Source organism: Mugil cephalus, chromosome 18, assembly GCF_022458985.1.
Source record: "Mugil cephalus isolate CIBA_MC_2020 chromosome 18, CIBA_Mcephalus_1.1, whole genome shotgun sequence".
Lineage (NCBI taxonomy): Eukaryota > Metazoa > Chordata > Actinopteri > Mugiliformes > Mugilidae > Mugil > Mugil cephalus.
In genome coordinates, this window is record NC_061787.1 from 20,814,886 (window position 1) to 20,834,815 (window position 19,930).

Consider the following 19,930-nt stretch of genomic DNA (forward strand, 5'->3'; position numbering starts at 1 on the left):
ATTACACTATACGCGCAATAGTAACTTCAGTACGCACAAACAAAAGTATTTTGTAACTACATTTTTAAAAAATTATTATTATTATTATTATTATTATTATTATTGCAATTTAGCAAGTGTTAGCAGGCTAACAGGCTAAACTGAGATAAACACTGTAGACTAAACACTGGTTGGACATTTTCCGAGTTAAACATTTACAAAAAAGAAAGTCAATATGGAGACTGATGACTTGAGTTTGTTTGACTTCCATCAAGTAAAAGGTGGGACACAGTCAAAAAAAGGGCAATCTATGCTACTGTCAGTGGTGCAGCATCCTCATTTTTTTCTATAGATGTTTGTTTTGCTCATCTCTGTTAAGGGCCAATTTAAATTTTCATTTTAACTTAGCCTGCAAACAAAGCCCCTGTCTTTTAAAGATACGAATGACTCAGCAGGACTTCTGCTGACAGAATGACTCGCCAACATTTCAATGGATGGAAAAAGCTGAATCAATACAGAAACAAGCGTACAGTATTCCAGTGGAGTGCACACATAATTGTTGTTTTCGTGCTACTGAAAAGTCAATGAGATTAGTTTGCCAGTCGCATTCATTCAGTCTGGACATAGACATCTCACTGATTGAATCAACAATGTACATAGTAAACAGAACATGGGGACAGACAGTACTTTGGACTGGAAGGTTGCACCTGGAAAGATGTGAAAGGGAACTGCGCTCTGTAAAAAAAAGAAAGGTCAAAGCATGAGTGGCTGTTCAGAGAGTTCTTCAACGTACCCTACAGAAGGACGTCCTCAAGTTACAGCTGTGCCCTTACTACTTCATGAAGGCTTAATGGAGACGCAAGTAGTAATACAGCTGCTCTACATTTGATGACCAAGTATGATTTGTAAATTTGGAAAATGTGATGCCGTCTCTGCCTCCTTTCCTCCCGTCATGTTGTCATGTTCACGCTCTAATTGAATCAGATGTTGCTGGGGTTTGTTTGTGTGGGAGACGGGGGACCATGTGACCGGTCGGGGTCAGGCCTGTCAGCGATGGCCGACGACCTGACGAGCTGCTGCAGACAGGGAGGTGGATGTTGTTGTTGGAGTTGTTGAACGGCATTAGGAGCTGTGTCTCTGGAAGTCATGTGATATAAAAATGTGCTTGATTTGGCACAGAGATATGATAATATAATCTCTCCAACATCATTAGCCATCAGGCTCCTGCAGCACGACGACAGTTTAAAAGCAAGGGAAGGCTGCCCTCTTGTGGAAGAACATTGTTAGTAACTTCCACTGCTGCGCCACAAAATGATGCCATTTCTGATTGTGCTTGAGTCAGGAAACCAACAACACTACAAGGACACGCTAAACTGTTTTGCTTTGTTTTTGACTGTAACCTCTTAATATAAGGCTCCTTGCAATATTTTCTCATGTACTGAATTCTTATACACAGACCACACCATCAGGACAGGAAGAGCAAGTAACTGTGAAAATAGTGAGAAGCAAATGACAATGATGATAAATCCCCTTAAACCTGTGAAGGCCCTTCCGCACATTAACAAAATGCTACAGCTCCACCCCCAGAGCTCCTTCTATCAAGTCTATGACAGGTCTAAGTACTTTGGCAGGCCGACCCGGAGCCTTGCTGTGCACTCGAGGAAAGAGTTTCACATTAAGACTTTGGCAGGGTCATGACTAACTTACATATTCTGGTGCATCAGAATTTAAGGCAGTCATCTCACATGTCCTAGATATGAGAAAAATTTAACATTTAGTAAAATGTGACTAATGAATAGTAAAGTTGAGACTCAACCAGCTACTGTGTGACTAGAATAAATATAGAAAGAAAGTTTGACTTCAGCGCTTTTAATAATTACTCAGAGGCACAAATACAGTTTACAGGGCTACCTTGTTCTATATGTGATGTGCGCACACAAGTGACTTCCTGTTCCACCTCTGAGGCCCCTCAGGTGAAACACACACAGCGCCGCTCCACGTGGAACATCCCTCCTCAAAGACTCTTCAACCAGAGCCTCAGCGGCACCTTGAGGTAGATTCAACAACTCCAGTCACATTAGAGCTGTGAAACACACACACACACACACACACCGCTGGCAATCCTATTTACTCTCTTTATATTTTATTTATCTGTTTGACTTTCTCTTGCATTTCCTGTTTCCTTGATGCACAGCTACTTCCTTTGCTCAGTAACCACTTTAAAAACATTTTTAATAAGTTATCTTCACAACTTTCAGTCTTCTTTAAACTAAAACAATTCAGGTTTATTAATCTTGTGTTTATCTCTTTGGTGGCTAAAACAGAAATAGTAACATTGAACTTCATGTAGCGTGTGACAGATTTCCTCCATTCATTCACCCCGGTTGCTTCACCCGTGTTTTTTTTTTTTTTTTTCCTTCAGGGTGCCACAGTATCATGAGAGCTTTTCAGTCCTGTGTGTTGTGCATGTTGTGTTTCTGGTGAACTGCAACAAAAAAAACCCAAAACAAAACAAAAAAAGAAAAAGAAAACTAGACAACTGAACTGCTGCCGTATACACACAAACCGCCTCCTTCTGTAAAGATCCCGCTGACAAATGAACATTTAACGTAACAGACGTAACAGAAGACTGATGTAACAAACCATACAGAGGACTAGAGAGTACAGAGGCATACATCAACAACCGAACATAAACACACATGATGGATAAGTAATAATCAGAACTGCAGGAAAACAAGACTTTCTGCTTTATAGGAATACTGCACGGCTAAAATCTGAGAAGAAACTGTGGAGGTACACGTGAGGAGGGGTGGGATCGCTTTTCCTTCTTTCTTCCACCAAAGCAGATTTGTCTTATCGCTTTGGATTGAAATGCCCTTGAAGTTGCATTTTATTCATAAGCAAAATTTAATCTAAGCAGGACTTCCACAATAAAATAATATTCAGAGTTGTGCTTTTCTTTCCTTTGTTTTTGTTTTTCTCCCAAAACTTAGCTAGAGTTTGGCCATGATCTGCAGTAATAATACATCCACAGTTTCTTTTATAATCATTTTGGCACTTTTTCCTCCTACATAACAATTCATCTCGTCAGTCTGTGACTGTTTATAAAAACAACATTGAAACTATTAAATAGAGTTGAATTGCTCGTTGTTTGCATCCAAGATTGTTGTAACATCGGCCGACGTACAGCATGGCTGTGGGCCGGAGAACCATGTGAAAAGTACACGAGTGCTTTCAAGTGCTGAAAGACTGGTAGTGCAAAGTCAACAGTGCTGCATTTTGTGCCAGTATGGGGCGAATTCCACTAATTCAGGTGAGTCAAAGTGTACTTTTAAAAGTATGCTTCGTTAAATGCCAAATAATTCTGTGGGATAAGGTTAGATTAAATGTGTAAACCTACAAGCCAATCTATGTTTTATTAAGCTACTGTACAGCATGCTGTCAAACAGCCCTTGGAATAAAAAAAAATTGATATTTGTTCCCAGCTGAGTACTACTTCACACACATAAATATACATGTTGACTTGACGCACTACTAGCTATGGCTATTTTCCTGGGTGGGAAATGTGAGAGGCGTCCAACACCAGGACAACACCTGGTGCACATTCCCTATCCTCCTGGCTGGTCCTTTGCTGCCTCACTGACTTAGCAAACAACTACTGAACACTATGAGTACACACTGTCAGCTGCAGCCAGGATGCTTCCCTACATCTCCTGATGTGTCATGTGACCGTTCTGCTGTACAGCTTTGACAACAGCAAAAGAATGACTTTCTAATAAATATGTCTTTACCCAAATCCTTTATGTAACATTTCTATCTCTGTGCTTGTTCTTCTCAGGTCCAGTAAAAGTCTGTGTGCCTCCTCGAGTTAAATACACCAAACAGTATGAAAGACTATCAGGTTCATATGAGCAACACACATTTCATCTCTGCTTATCTTAACACAGTGAGTGCCAACTTGACAACAATAACGCAAAGGGAAAAGAATATGACAGTGGAACAGAAGAGAACAGTACAAGGTTTTCAGAGTTAAATGAAAGATATAAAGTGTCTCTATGCTCTTTTGTGCAGGGGTTCTGTGGCCCAGCGAGGACACACACTGTGCTCTCTCTCTCTTCCTGACTCATTCAGACTGTTTCCTTTGTCCAGGCGTCTTTCAGATCCTCTGTCAATCACAAGTGTCCCCGCCTTCCAACAAACCCCGCCCTTCATAAAAAACAAATTAGGCTCCTTCCCCCCGAAAATGTCCGGTGAACATGGCGATGTGCCCATGTGTGCAGGATGGGGTGTGAGTTTTTTCTTCTTCTTTTTTTAGGAGTAGATGGTGATGACCTCACGGCCACCGCCTCGAACCAGTAGGACCCGGTTCAGACCCTCGAGAAGAACCTCTAGGAACTCCATGTCTGAGACGACAGCAGTCAAGGTACAACTCACACAGAGAGAGACGACATTAGTAACACACGCCAACATCCCAAACTCCATCTGGGCTGTGGCAACAAGCATCACAGTGGTCATTACACCATCAGCATCAGACTGAGTTGAGAAGTTACTTAAACCTGTAATGATGTTTTCACCAGTATGAGGCAGCAGAGACAACACATCATCTTAAAGTACATGTTAGATGAGTTTCTTATTAAACATCCTGCTTCCAGATAGAAATGATGCAACTGGAGCAGTGACAGAGAACCTCAGCAGTAAACGATGAGCTGCAGCTCTGTAAAGCCGAGAGGAGCAGCAGATTCAGATGATGATTCTTTATAATGTGATAAACTCTCATCATAAACCAAACTCCAGCTACTGTGAGGATACAGTTTTCGTCTCCTCCTCTGTTCTTAGGTGGTCCAGGCATGTTGAGCAGAACCAGATGAGCTCCCTGCGACTTGTTGACCACCACCTCGTTCAGCTTGACAGCTGTGTGCATGCGACGGACATTTGACTGGTTCCTAGTTTGACACGGGGTTCACAGTGAGAAAAGGCAGCGGTGGAGAAAACATTAATAGCCACAGCAAAGAAAAGATTATTTTGGGTTATAAAACAGACATGAGTTGCTTGTTACTAGGACGATGTGGACAGTACAGATGATGTTGATCCAGGTCATTTATGAGACTCTGGATACCATGGATGTGGTATATGACATGGTACATATGTATATGACACAGATGTCCCATTCCCATACAACATACTGGCTCTAAACAGGATGTGAGCAGTGGAAAAAATGATAATATCTTCTATCAAAACTATTTTTAGCTTTTCACTTAAAAATTTTTAAAAAAGTTTAGTGCAGTAATTTATCTTTAAATTTTGTGTTTCTAACCTAATGCATTTATGTATTGATGGTCAGTTTAATTATAAATATTGTTTCTATCAAGTTTAATTAGGCTTCCCAAAATTTCAGGTTCCTATAAGTTCCTTTTTGTGTAGTAAATACTGGAATAATACACTATAATGATGAGTGTGTAGGGATAAACTGAACATACTGTATAGAATTCATATGAATCATGGATATGGGACAGTTTTTGACATTTACATGTTACTAATATTCTATTCAAGTGTGACAGTGAATCAGCTCCAAATTGAATTCTGCTTGTTACAGTCATTTAAATGTGTGATTTTCCACTACTGACATGTAAATGTCTTTGTTAAAGAGGCTTGCTGTGGGAAATGTGTCAACTGAGTCAACTGGAGCTGCACGCTGGAAAATCCACCCAGAAATGTCAACTCCACAGGTAGTTCTTGCTTTTTCTGTCCTGTTTAAATGAGTAAAGCCTCTATTTTCAGCGTTGATGGAAAACTAATAGTAGAGCCTTCTGTTTATAAGTTTAAAGAACGGAAAAACTGATGTAACTGGACACTTTTCAGTCTTTCTTATGACTTAAACCACTGTGTACAGAAAACACCACGACACACATAAAATAAAACATCAGTAACATTTGGTCCATTTTTTGTTGGAACACATTAGCTGTTAGTTTCTAATATATATGAGAAAAAAAGGTTTGGTTAGGGGACTTTTGAATTTGAAAGAAAGAGGCAGCATTTTAAGACAAACCTGATGTCTCTACTTTACCCAAGCTTATTTTTGTTTATAGCAAATACAATATGTGGGCTTTAATTCATTGGCGCTGTCACAAAGCACCTCCTGTCTCTTTAAATGCTGCCTCTTTATCATCACCTTCACAGTGTTAGATCACAAGGCAATAAAGCACATGACATCAACTGCCAGAAGCCAAATTACATGACGGTATTCAGACAAGGCAATTTAGCACAATTCTGCTTTCCATTCTACTGAATAAGAAAAACATTTATAGTTTTATTTCAAGACCAAATTGACCTTTTGGTTAAGAAGTGGAAAGCACATTTTCTCATGACTACTAACAGCGGTATAAATTGCACATGCAGGTTAAATCAGAAGAGGCTTTTCCTACAAACATACTATTTGAAGCTGGAAGATGAAGTTCATGCACATTAGGGCATGCAAACGAGGACACCACAGATATATGAGCACATGAGCTGGAGGACACTGAACAGAGCTACAGTCACAACAACAGCAGAACACACATACAGCCTAGGGCAAAGAGAATGTGACTTACAGACTCTCCCACTCTCTAGAAGGAGGAAAATGGGACAGAACAACAGAAACAGGCTTAGATGCTTCTACACCAGCTCCGCTCCCCACCACACCGCATGCTTCCAACTGTCCCAAACGACTCGTCGTGACACCGAAAGGTGACTCAAGTTAACCCCAGAAAGTGACATGGAGTCGTTTGATGTGTTTGGTGAGGCTTTGCGAAAAGATGGCCTCTAGTTTTTCCTGCCGTGTGACACCTCAGATGGCATCATTCAAATTATAAACTTTGTTAGCCAATAGACGTGGACTGGGACACACCTGATGAAGTCCACACACTGATAGTACGGACAGTATGGGATGAGAAGGTGTTAGTCCATAAAGTGTGCACGTGGTCTGGCCATGCACTACGACTGAAATGGCTTAAAGTGTACACACACCAAATGTTGCATGAATGCACACGCCATGCGTACAGTTGTCCCATTTCACCCTGACCGGCTCAGTACTAATACTACAACTACACATGCTGACCTGCACCTGGTGCTGAGGCTTTGGCACCATCCTGAAGTAATGTCGCTACTGTGCTCAAGACTGAACTTCATACAGTTTAATTCAAAACGCATGTAAAATAATTCAAAATGGTGCAAATGTCTCTCACAAGGCACATGCAATAACACCATGTCACTCATCAGTGTATTTTACTGGCAATAAAGAAGATCTGACACCAATCTGGACGTTAAATCTACAGATTTACAGAGAAATGCTCTGATTTTATTTAGCTGTTCAGCTACAAATGTAGAGATCGTGTTTGTCGGGTGATAATCAAGTGAACATCTACTTACGGTTTCATGTTAAACAGATCTCGCACAGCCACGTTGGAGTTGCACTCGCGGTTACGATTGCGCTCTGTGAAGAGTTTGTCCTTGGTCCAGGTCATGTGAACGCGCTCGGGCTCGGCGTCAGCCTTGTCGTTTATTGCTGCATGAGACGCTGTGTTCCTGTCATGGATGAGCTGGGCCTGGAAGAGAAAGCAGACAGAAGGATGAAGAAAACGACAGAGAACGTGTGAAGATGAGTATTACCGGGAGATGTTTGAAGAGATAGGTGAGGAGAAAAAAAAGACAGAATGGAATAAAGAATAAATATAAAGGATATGAATGTTGAAAAGGTGAAGGCATGAGGGAGATGAGGGAGTTTTGACACGACAAGAGGATGCTACAGAGATAAAACTGTGATTGTTAGAAATTGCACAATCAAGTATAAAGGTAAAACATGACATGAGGCCCACAGACTAAACATCGGGACAGAGGAAACAAAGGAGAAGATACGTCTGTGAAAATTCTCAGCTATCGAGGTCATAATATACCTAAAACAAAGCTAGGTTAGGTTTTTATTTGTGAACATCTGTGGGCAGGGCCCGTCTGAAACTAATCGAACCAACTCCACATCAGTCAATTGGAAGTGAAAAGCAACTTCAGACAAACTCAAACAAGTTCAGTTCACTTTTTTTTACCTTTGTTTTAGATAGAACAGAGTAAGAAGGGGAACCATCAACTATGTTTCTACAACTTGTCACCAGCTGGTGAATTAATCACTTAATGCAAACCATTATAATAACATATTGACCTGAAGGTCACAGTGAGAACTGAAACATTTCTATATGGCTGTGTGGTGATGGTGAGGGTATGGTGTCATGTCAACTAAGAGTTTATATTAGATACAGGGCTCCCAAATATTAACTCATGCTCCAAACAGGCCATTTAAATAAATGTTAAGCAAATTTCAAAGGCTAAAATGCAGGCGCGGTACAGGAATGATGTAGCACAGCATAGCAGAGCAGGAATTAAATCTGAATCAAAATCAGAAAAATCAGATAGTTTCTTGACAATCAGAAGCAATTTGTCCCCAGTGGGGGTGTACAGTACAATGTCATAAAACAAACAACAAAAAAAATAAATTACAGAGGAGACAGTATTGTCTTGTGACACATAAAAGAATGAAACACTCTTGGGTATAAAGAATTGTAAGATTTGTCATTGAAATGCAGCAGAGACATGCGTCTGATAGCATAATTTTTTTACACTTTCTACAACAATACTGTCCTCTCTTTCCACTCACACTTCTGGGAGAGTGAGGATGGGTGGGATCATGGAGGTAATGGGAAGCCAGGCAGCATTTTCAGGGTTATTAAGGCTGGTGTTCACAAAGCAGCTCTTGACTACACAGTAAGTATCACTATGGTTGAACCAATCTGGACTTGCGGTTTTAGTGTTAGATAACTACTTTCTGGAATCATGGACCTGCTACTCTTTCTGTGCTGTTCATAAAGGTATTCTCAACAACTTTGGTTTGTATACCTGGGCCAAGTAGGGCTTCATTCTACAGTGTAACATTTGGCTTTTCTGCTTCAGCATGGACACGGTAAACGAGGTGATCTTTGATAAACCAACAGAGACAAGTTTAAAAAAGCACTGCGGATCAGAACATTTCTGGCTTTAGGAAAGGCCGCCGAGGTGGTACTAAAGCTGCGAAAACTTCTAAAGAATATCAGAGAAAATTTCTATTGACAGATTGATAAAACCACCAGTGGCACCCCTACTCTCTGGTTACAATGTTTCTGATGTTGGAGCAATGACTTACATAATAAAGGCTGAACTATCTATGCTATGAATGAAATGGAAATATTGCTAACTTTAATCCCTTTCAGTATTCCTCTCCACCATCTCTATATGTGTACTTACACACATGCAGTATATGCATTATAATCTCATGTCCACACTAAATTACAATAATCCAACAATGGGATCAGGATTCAACACTGACCAACCATTTCTGGCATCTGGCAGTTGTGAGAGTAAAATGAGATTGTCTGAGCCCAGATTTTCAACCATGATGACGATAAATGTCATTAAATCCAATTCTATCTGCAGCAGGAGATGCTTTGTGAAGACAGGCCTGCGTGTCTATTAACCAAGGACAGTGGGTTGACACAGTTGGCTACCTCATCCTCCTGAGTGTCCTCCATCGGTGAGGACTCTCGGCTGAAGGTCGCGCTCTGGGCAGCGCCCGGGTTCTTCCTCCGGATTGAGCTACGTGATTCGTCAGTGATACTCTGAATCTGAGCGGTGTGGCAAGGCCCAGAAAGGCGGCGGTAGATGAACAGGGAGAGGGGCCAATTTTCATACAGTTTAATGTGTGGCCAGATATTAATTATTTTATGTAAACCCAGACTAATACTTTAAACTCTTCTCTGTATGAAATAAAAAACAACAATAGTGGTTGCAGCCACATCTTTGCATGTACACATCTGTTGGTATTAAACTTCATTTAATAATAATAAAGGCCATCTTGGTTCTCAGCATTAATATGTGCTGGTCTTATTAGTATCTACCACGCAAATAGAAAAATAGTGCAGTCATTCTAACAGAAGTGACATGCAGACACAGACTACGTGTGCTTTACCTCTCTCTCCCTCTCAGTTCTGGAAAGTTGCATCTGTTTCAGCATCTGAGTCCTCTGCTCCATCACCAGTGTTTTCTCATAAGTGAAAGCGGATATGTCATTATCATGCTGCAAAAGAGTGAGACAAACACTGTAATCAACAGGACATCTTCACAGAATGGATCAATTAATGCAGGTGTTCATATATGTATGAATAAACAACAAAAACTAATCACCAAAATAAAAATAAGAGCTGCATGTATGTCACTTTTACAGAATGCAAACAGCTAAAACAAAACATAATGTTTTCTTGGTTCTAGCTGAGCCGTTCCATATGTGAAGGTATTTATCCTGAAAATATGAAACCACTGTGTTTGAGGGCTGCCAACCTGAAAATCTGTTTAAATGTCAGTTTGACCTATTACAAACTCACCATCTCCACTACTTCCACCTCAGCATCCAGTCGCAGGTGATAAAGGAACATCTGGAGATCTTTCTTCATTTGGATGCTGTTGTCATCCATCTGGGCTACAGTGAAGATGCGCATCTTACACTTCCTCCACACCTGGAGGAATCAATCATATATTTAATATGGAACTATCAAACAGAGGCATATTGGAGGATAAGGATGAGGTAAAGCACTAGATATGCGAGTATAAAATGATTCAGGTGTGGATACGGTTTTCTATAGGTTTTAGAGATACACCCAGCCAACCTTGTGCTGTCGCAGCAGGAAGGGCAGCAGCATCAGCATGCCTCCGTCATGAACCACCCACCACACATCAATAGTGCCCTCTCCCAGGCGGTCCTGGTTGGTGGGGAAACTGTCCACATTCTTAGCCACAAGCAAAGCGTGATGCGTTGCTGTGGTCTCCCTTATTGTCTCTGGAGGGAGAGTGTGTCTATTAGAAACAAGGCCTATTAATCTCGATCTGTCTATGAGACATTAAGTCCCTTGCAGATTTTTATGATAAATGATGCAATGATTTAATGAACAACAAATAAACAATAAAATATGTATTATTATATTTGTCATCACTCTCACTGAGTTTTTAGATCAATTCTGATAAATCTGTCATTAGCATTTCATTTTGACCCATCTTCTGCACTGCACCTATGAAGTTCCGCCATGATTGCGGATCATTGGACTGTTTCCAAGTTCCAGGCCAGGCCATCAGAACTGTGTTGTGCTTCATGCCGCCCAAGCCTGCAGATTGGATAAGGTGAGAGACACCATCTCTGAGGTTTGAAGACACCACAACGTGACAGAAACCCTTGGTACGCTCAGCTGACATGGAAGACTTGATGTTCTGGATGGAGAAAGAAAAACAACAAGTCAGGATATTTAACATTAAGTGTGATGCAGCACAGATTATATCTTAGATTCTATATATATCTTGCTGGAGAAGATGTCATGGTTAATCAATGGCACAAATGTCCTCCTTATTTTTAATAGTTTTTGATGGAATTTACCTAAAAATTAACAGACAGCACTCTCATTAGTAACTCATCATTAATCCATACAGATGGGGTAGTCTGTGTAATCTGAAATGTGGCTTCTGCTCATGATTGCTTTCGCAGAACAAGTAATCCACTGATTAAAAATGCTTTTGAGGACACAACAAATCAGGTTTAATGAATCATATGATTTGTTTAGCTTGTCCAGTAGGTGGCAGAGTTTCTGCAAAATGGCTATAAAATGAGGGCATCAAATCTGACGATCAACAAAGAAGGTATAAACAAAATGTGACCATAAAATTATGTATGATGAGTAAAGGCAAAATCAAAATCAGTGGGACTGTACTTGCATTTATTGTGCACTTTTTTGGCCACCTGTGTGTGTATTTCCAGCATACCTGCTCAGCCTTCTTGGCCTCTGTCTCCTTAGTGAGGTAGGTTCCCTCCAAAACATTCCCCACTATCGTCAGGCCCTTTCCTGCCTTCAGTTGAGTCGTTAAGGACAGCAGACGAGGGTGTTTGACTGCTTGATCTGTGTCCAGATTCAGGAGCACCAACAACTGAGGCCTGGATAAATCAAGAAAGGAGGTGAGGTTGATTTGAGGCAGAACTGATTGTTTTATCCATACATTTATCATGCTTAAAACAAGAAAACATGTTTCGTGCCAATTCAAGGCCTTTAGGGATTTTTGGAAAGGGAGTCTCAGTCCAGTGTGAAGGCTTATCAGATTGTTTTTATCAGACCAGGAAGAGAACCAAGGGATTAAACAAATTCATCCTCTGTGCCCATCCCTGTCCCTCTACTGTTCACCCAAACAATGAAAGATGGCATTATGTCATCTGTATCCACATCCATGTCTCACGCCCAGAGTCCAGTACCTCCAGTTCTTGGTGTGTGGTGGAGCATCTTCAAGGCGGATGAGGGCATAGCGTGCTGCATTAAGAGAGACACCTCGGATGCCGTCACCCCACTCCTTCTCTGCCCTGGTAAAGAAAAAAAATACAAATATGTCATTAAAAACAGAGATGGACTTTGGGAGTTCTTGAATTCTTAAATTACACAAGTTTAAATGTTATGATTCAGCGAGTCAGTTCAATCCAACATTTGCAGTAGCAATTTGTCAGTGATATACTGCAAACAAATTCAGTCTTAGACTCTACTGATCCACAAAGGAAATGACTTACCCTCGGTATTCAATGTATTTATAGATGCAGCTAGCGATGCCCATGGCAACAATAGCATAATACCAAGAGGAGATGAACATGAGAGCAAGACATAAGCTCATTCCCAGGAAGGACAGAGCCCTGAAGGAGGAAAGGGAAAAAAAACAACATTTTACACATCACTTCGTAGACCTCATTCAGATTTATATTCAGATGCATATTCATGGGAATGTCTTAATGAAAATCAAAACAGGTCAGACGTGACAGATGAGAGGATAGAACCTAAGAAGCTAACAGTAGTACCATTCAGCATTGTCCTTCATCTGTGCTGTGCAACTAATCTCTGTGACAACCATCATCACAGAAACCACATTAAACAAATGTGGTTGCGAAGATGTCTGTAAATACATGTTAATTGTGGCAATGTCCTACAATCTTGAAATTATATGACCTTTATATTTTAATATTCTTTCACTGTCAAAAACAAAATTGCACATATCTGAAATAACGAACCCACCAGTGATAATACTTGAAGCGTGGTCTCCAGTTAGGTGTTCGCAGCAGAGTCTGAACAGCACAGGCCAAGTTGACAAATAGGTAGCACATGAGGAAAAACCTGAAGAGACAACAAGCCAAAAATACTACTCACTTATCATCTAAATATCCTCTTTATGACCTACTTAAGTGGCTCTAAGAAGAGGAATGCCTAAGGGATCACAGTCTTCATCTGATGATCTGTCTTTATGCCAAGAGTATATCTAATTTTATTAAGTAAACAGATACTGACATAGAGAGGATCGGAGCCACAGCGTCCAGGGAAGCGATGAGGATGCCGATCTCACAGATCCCAGCAGTCAGCAGGAGAGCCCAGGTAGGTTCTCCATTAGCTTTCCCATGACCAAACACCTAAGTCCACCAGACCCATACAGTCAGGCGTGACAACTGAAGCACATTAGGATGAAGTCTGCTACTGTGTTTGTGTCGATTGTGTGTGTCCAACCTGTAAAAAGGGCACAATGCCATCTCGTGCAATAGCCTGAAGCAGACGAGGAGCACCAGTCAAACTCTGCAAGCCTGCCCCACAGCAGGAGAAAAACGAGCCAATCACAATAACCCAAGGTGAGGGCCACGATAATGTGCCTATTACAAGGTTCCCTTTCACTGAGTCGCCAAATCTGCAAAGCAAACAGAATAGCATGTTGAAAAACAGACCATAATGCAGATTTCTTATTCATATTATAGGAACTAATACTACTTTAACATGCATTACCCAAATCCTTAATTCTTTAATGGTAGAGAAATCAGCAATCAGATTAAAAGATGAGAAGTGGCAACGAATTAAATTTATTGACTGAAATGTTCATAAAATATGTACTAGGCTTCGTCAACTACTATGAACACACAAGCTGTGGTTTACATTACCTCTGTCCACATACAGTTTCCTGTTTGTCAAAATGTGTAAAAGTGTTTAGCCCTTTTAAAACCAAAACTATCATTCCTAAAGATGAACCTTTAGGAAATTCTTTTTGACAGTTTTGACAATAATCAGTCACTATTTGCAAGAATCCCAATTTTTTGATTTTTGTTTTGGCCAGTTATGATGAGTAGCCTATTGCAAGGTCATGTGTTCTAATCTAAATGACACATTGGTTTGAAAGGTCTGAGATATTGTAAAATATAATCGTTAGAGCACTTTTCAGTTAATAAAAAGATAATGTAAAAAGGTGCTTGCAAGCTAACCATAAAATAAAATTTCTCCTTGCCATTTGAAATGTACAGATGATGACTAGTGAAGGTGGAAGCAAAATGTGCACTGTTTTTTTTGTCCCATTCCATAAAACATGTCCATTTAGAATACTTATACCTGCAGAGCATTTGAAAGTGTTAAACTCTTACTTGTCTCGAAGCAGGACTCCCTCAATACAGGCACCAAACAGGACCACACAGGTGATGTCTGGGAAGCACTACTCAGGACAATAAAATGAACCCATAGACAAAGCGAACTGCAGAGAGCTACATGGTAACTTGTAGTCGATATTACTCTATGCTTTAATTCTTAAAAGTGCCCGTAGATCATTTCTGTTACTCACCAATAAACACAATATTGACAAAATTAGCGTTGAATAATAATCTCTAAACAAGATCTGTGCTACAGTGCAAGGTTTAAGATACAGATGACAGAAGTGGTAGCGATAGCCAGAATGGTCCCAATGGGGATGGACTTCTGGGCGTCCCTCAAGTCACCTGACCGGTTTGAACCAGCCATGATACCTGAAAATAATCAAACATGGGATTTTTAGAAGAACTAAACTGCTGCACATGTAAACTGATAATTAGCACATTTATCATGTGCTCATAGATTTACCAGTGACTGAGGGGAAGTAGATGCCAACGAGCAGCGTGAAGAAGGTGGCGATATCGTTGACTACGTAGGGCATGTACTTGTCCTGCTCAGGGTCACTTCTCCCAACAGATGCCAAATTGCTCTTCTCTACCAACATGCCCAGATAGCCATACTGTGACCACATGTTCTCTACAACAGACACAAACAATGTTTTTAATATCATTAAATGATCGGACAATGTGTTAAGGAAAAAATGATAACGAGGGGGGAAAAAGATGCAAACATGAAGATACAAGTACACTAACAAACCTAAAACAACAACACAGAAGTTTCACCACCTACAAAACTGCCACTATGCTGCTAAAGTTTTCCATATTAAACTGATTTTGTGCCATGACAGCACCAAAATATGCCTTATTTAATAGAACTGCATGAAGAATTGAGCAGTAAGGGTGTAACTAATAACAAACAAGAAGTAAGAAATAAATGTCCGTGTGTAGCATAATTTGTTGTAAACAAGGCATTCTGTATTAAACTATGATTTATCTGCTTACAGAGTCTACTGCCTACCCATGGGTCGTATAACACAACGGGACAGTAAGACACAACGTCTTTCATCCTGTTTGTATCCAGATGCCTGTGTCTCTGCTCTGTGAGACTGGGATTTTTGGTCATGGCCCAAAGTTTAACCGATACTTAGGTCTTTACTCTAATCCATACAGGAGAAGGTTATGTGTTTGAGTGCCTAACCTAATATATCATACATGCCAAATACACATAATGTATATTAGAGGGCCAAAAGGAGTTATTTAACCAGGGCGTAGGGACAACGCACATAAAACCCTCTACACCTGCACATACTCGTCCCACTTTCTTCACAAGAAATATGACAAAAATGCCTTTGCACTGGAGTCTGGCAACAGAACTACTTAGACATGGCCAGCAGTTACATAACAAGGAACGCTAAGAATTTGCACTATATTTAACTAGATTTACCTCCCTACAGTTGTATGCCTCTGACAACTGGTCAAGTTGTACATTCAAGTCAAGGGCATATTTATATCTGTTCAGACTCAAATAAGAAACATCACAAATTATTTTTAAAGAAGATTTTGATTACCCACTGAAGTGACCTTTTGGATACAAAATACCAGCACTACACGACATATTCTAGACATTTGTGAGAATTATTGTCATAACAAAGGCATTCTTCAAGGTGTTCCTGGAGTGACTCATGGAAGAGGTATATAGACAGAAAACCTAAGAAATGATGCCTTTGGTTCAGAGGCCTAAAAGATACAGTATATTCATCTACAGATTTAACAACTGCTGAATGGATTTTGGAAAACTGAAAAAAACAGCACAAATTGAATGAGGTCAGAATTGTTTTTTTTACATCCTACCACATCTGCACACAGCTACCAAAATCTACAAACACTCTGTTCCAACCTGAAATGACATCGCTGGTCAGTCCGGGGATGCCCTGCACCACAGTCACATTGTTTTCCACAAAATATTCAGGGCAGGTGGCGTTGAGCTCAGGTCCATCACAGAACAGCTTCCACAGCTTGGTAGTGACTGTGATGTTGCCTATAGTCTCAGTTTTAAGACACGTGTCAAAGTTGTGGTTCTGCAGCGTTCGATTCCCCAACATGCAAACACTGTGTAGAGAAACAGGACAATTTTGAGACATTGTACAATTACATTAATCAAAGTGATGAGAATATTGCTGCACGGCTGCATATTGCTGATATGTCATCTTTAAAAATAGCTAATATAAATTGTCTTGGGTTTTATATAAATTGTACTCACGGAAAATCTGGTGGCTCAAAGATAGTCTTGATGACTCCAGCATAGATGGCAAGAATAGAGAGAATAACACAAGCCAGGAAGACTAGAGCTAGCTTGTTGACATATTTGACCCCGACAAAGACGACCACAGCCATCAGCGCTAGGCAGCACGTGCCATAAACACGCATGTTGTTCAACAGGGCATTCACCTCATCCTCCTTTTTCTCTGCCACAAAGATGGCTGCTTTAGGCACAATGTAAGTCTGAATGGGAGGGGGACAGACAAGATAGAAAACTATTTACACTTTAAAATAAAACTGCAAAATAAAATACAAGCCGGGTTCATTTTGTCAACGGTTTCTTCCTGACACTTAAAGTAAATTATAACAAAAAAAATAAATAGAAGACAAAAACAACACAAAATGTATTACCCAATACAGAAAATACAAGTACAACGGGTTTCACTCACCAGTAAAATTTCAATAGTACCCAAAATGTACATGGAGCCAGCAAAGGTTGTCCCAAGGTAGAAACAGAGACCAACAGCTCCACCAAACTCTGGACCCAGAGACCTGGAAATCATATAGTACGAGCCTCCAGCTGGAGAGCAAAAACATTGATTTCCATGAGAAGGAGTATAACATCAACAAGTTACATTTAAATGCCAAGGCTTAAAAGGTAAATCTAGAATACACAATCCTGTGATACCTCATTATTTAAAGGGGAAATGAAATGTATTTATTGGTCCTTGTACTGTGAACTATATCTGAAACAACACCTTTGCCAAAATCAAATATTTGAGAAGTTTATTTTTTGTCATTTCCACCTGGCTTGCCTGCTAGGGAGTCGCCATTAACGTAACGTAATCAAATACGTCACAGGGTTGGAAATGGACTAGGATGAAATGGAAAGAGATCTTGAGTCCAGTATAGATCATTAGATATGCTTTTGAATCGATACGTTGTGGAAACCGAGCAGTGGTATCACTAAGACTGGAAGAAGAGGTGAAAGCGGTGGTTTGGAGAGAAGAGAGTGTTGGCAACACTATCTGATGTCAGTGTGGCTACTGTACTCTGATCCCACTGTTGCGGAGTCCATCTGCTGGACCATTTAATCCACCGTCTGTCCTGTATCATCATGGTGCGTACTTTTGACATTATATGCCGGGAGGTGGACGTGTTGGAAGTTGCAAAGATTTCACTGTTTGGAAACACTGCAACGGGCCGCGTGTAGCAGGGAAGCCAAGCTAGCTGTAACCACACGTTAAAATGCGATATAAAACAAGTACACACTACGTACTGTTGGATACAGGTATATGATTATAAACAGTGCAAACAATATTTCTGTGGTAACTTTTTTAGGTATAGTTTTTGTGTAACTGACACATGTTTGGTCCATCTGTACTAATTACTAGCTAAACTGAGGCCTTTGCTAGTTTAAACTAACAGCCGTTGGCTAACAATGACTGTTCCTATTGTTAGATTTTTTCTTGCTGCTTACATAACGGTAGTCAACTTGTCAAGAAATTGATTCTATGCAAAATATATATGAGCGTTTTTACAGGACAACCAACCCCATGACATCACGGGCCACAGTATGGTAAGAAGGTGGTGTCCATGCTAAAGAAAACATAACGGCTGCCAAATTTCTCCTTAAATGCTAACATTTGTCAATAGTGATATATATTGGTGGTAAGAGCTAAACTCCCTCAATAAACAACGTTAACAACGAGAATTTCCCCATTGTGGGATGAATAAAGGCATATCTTATCTTTTCTTAAAATGTGGTTTACGTGATTGAGTGCTTCATTTCCCCTTTAAACACTTACAGACAAATCCTTCTGTTTTACTTTCTCTAGAAGAACTAAGTATCCTACCTGGCACAACACCATTAGTAGCGATTGCACTCATGGAAATGGCTGTCAGCATGGTCTGTGGAGAGATGAGAGTAAGGAACAAAAGCTTCAGGATACATCACTGAAAACTGAAGACATTACACAAGACATACTTATTACCTCAGTAATTACCAGTATTTATTCCAATTTAATTCTCAATACTGTGTTGTACACTACAGTTTATAAGGTAGTTTTCAAGCATTAAAATCCAAAAAGAAGCTGATTGCCCACCCAAACAGTTCATCATTTCCATACATTTCACAGATTTTACAAACAATGGGATCCTTGGTGAGTTAATCTAGTATTTAGTCCGTTGAAATCCTTCTTAGGGGCTCTAAATCTCTTGGATTGGTAATGGATATTAGCTTTTCTGTGAAATCAGTCATTGCAGCTAAGGATATTCACCTCAGTCTGTTACCTAACAGTGCTTCTGGATAAAAGGAAGGACAGGGCAGAGAGAAGGGCAAGTGAGACAGAGGTCCAAGATAAGGTCCAATGAAAGGGAGAGAAAAAAGATGTGGGTTAAAACTTAAAAGGGGGCAAGAAACAGGGATGGGAGAATGTGTGAAGTGAGAGAATAAAGGATAAAGGTTACGGAGTAAAGGAGAAGGAGGCAGTAGGAAAGGACAAGGATGTGATTAAGATAAACCCTGAGCTCTTTGCTGGATGTCCAGTTTAAAGTGGCATACAAATTGGAGTAAAGCCAATTAACTGATAGTTTTACGTCCCACTTCCACTGAAACTGTAAGCAGCTAGACTGTAGCCAGAACCTGACCACAAATGAAAGAGAGCAACTAATGCCAAGTACAGCATTGAAAGGCATATCTCAACAGAAAGTTAGGAAAGAGACTGTGGTGAGTAAAGCTACCCATCATGTTTTGAAAATTCATCAGCAGTGGGACTGAGAGGCGTCTTAACAGAAACCAAATACTGATCTCTTTGAAACCAACAGAATATGTTATACTGACAACATAAGCCACAGAAATACAGAATCCTTTAACGGCCTGACTGTGTGATCTATATAAAACAATATCAACTACGGTATATGTAAATCTGGCTGTTGTGAATGGTGCTTTCATCAGTGATTACTGTATTGTGGAGGTGATAAAAGTCATTATCGGTGGAGCCGAGTTAAATATGTTCACAACTGTCTCAAGACTAAGGATCCTTTCACTAAAACCTCACATGGTATCTGGTCTTATTCCACATTATAAACATGATAGTATAGTGATATAATAAGAAGCAAGAGTGAATAATGTCACTGAATGTAATGTTATGTGGCAATCTTCTTTTCTAA

The 19,930-nt window shown here is 40.1% G+C and overlaps 1 protein-coding gene across 6 annotated transcripts in view; it reads right to left on the bottom strand.

Annotated features, from left to right (window-relative positions):
• Positions 1 to 1,832: 1,832 nt before the first annotated feature.
• slc12a7b (solute carrier family 12 member 7b) overlaps positions 1,833 to 19,930 on the bottom strand; it is a 53,994-nt gene continuing 35,896 nt past the window's right edge. For 3 of the 6 annotated variants that reach the window (XM_047612144.1, XM_047612146.1, XM_047612150.1), the window contains exons 5-26: positions 18,616 to 18,670; positions 17,209 to 17,339; positions 16,761 to 17,002; positions 16,398 to 16,609; positions 14,970 to 15,137; positions 14,777 to 14,875; positions 14,501 to 14,558; positions 13,605 to 13,779; positions 13,392 to 13,510; positions 13,122 to 13,220; positions 12,626 to 12,745; positions 12,320 to 12,424; positions 11,839 to 12,007; positions 11,097 to 11,292; positions 10,698 to 10,867; positions 10,416 to 10,547; positions 10,004 to 10,111; positions 9,543 to 9,659; positions 7,384 to 7,559; positions 6,567 to 6,581; positions 4,789 to 4,922; positions 1,833 to 4,382 (exon numbers count right to left, since the gene is read on the bottom strand). In XM_047612144.1, the coding sequence (XP_047468100.1) occupies positions 4,291 to 4,382; positions 4,789 to 4,922; positions 6,567 to 6,581; positions 7,384 to 7,559; positions 9,543 to 9,659; positions 10,004 to 10,111; positions 10,416 to 10,547; positions 10,698 to 10,867; positions 11,097 to 11,292; positions 11,839 to 12,007; positions 12,320 to 12,424; positions 12,626 to 12,745; positions 13,122 to 13,220; positions 13,392 to 13,510; positions 13,605 to 13,779; positions 14,501 to 14,558; positions 14,777 to 14,875; positions 14,970 to 15,137; positions 16,398 to 16,609; positions 16,761 to 17,002; positions 17,209 to 17,339; positions 18,616 to 18,670 (2,892 nt within the window). In that variant the 3' untranslated portion in view covers positions 1,833 to 4,290. The remainder of the gene's footprint in view (positions 4,383 to 4,788; positions 4,923 to 6,566; positions 6,582 to 7,383; positions 7,560 to 9,542; positions 9,660 to 10,003; positions 10,112 to 10,415; positions 10,548 to 10,697; positions 10,868 to 11,096; positions 11,293 to 11,838; positions 12,008 to 12,319; positions 12,425 to 12,625; positions 12,746 to 13,121; positions 13,221 to 13,391; positions 13,511 to 13,604; positions 13,780 to 14,500; positions 14,559 to 14,776; positions 14,876 to 14,969; positions 15,138 to 16,397; positions 16,610 to 16,760; positions 17,003 to 17,208; positions 17,340 to 18,615; positions 18,671 to 19,930) is intronic. The other 3 variants (XM_047612145.1, XM_047612147.1, XM_047612149.1) reach the window with 3 other exon arrangements.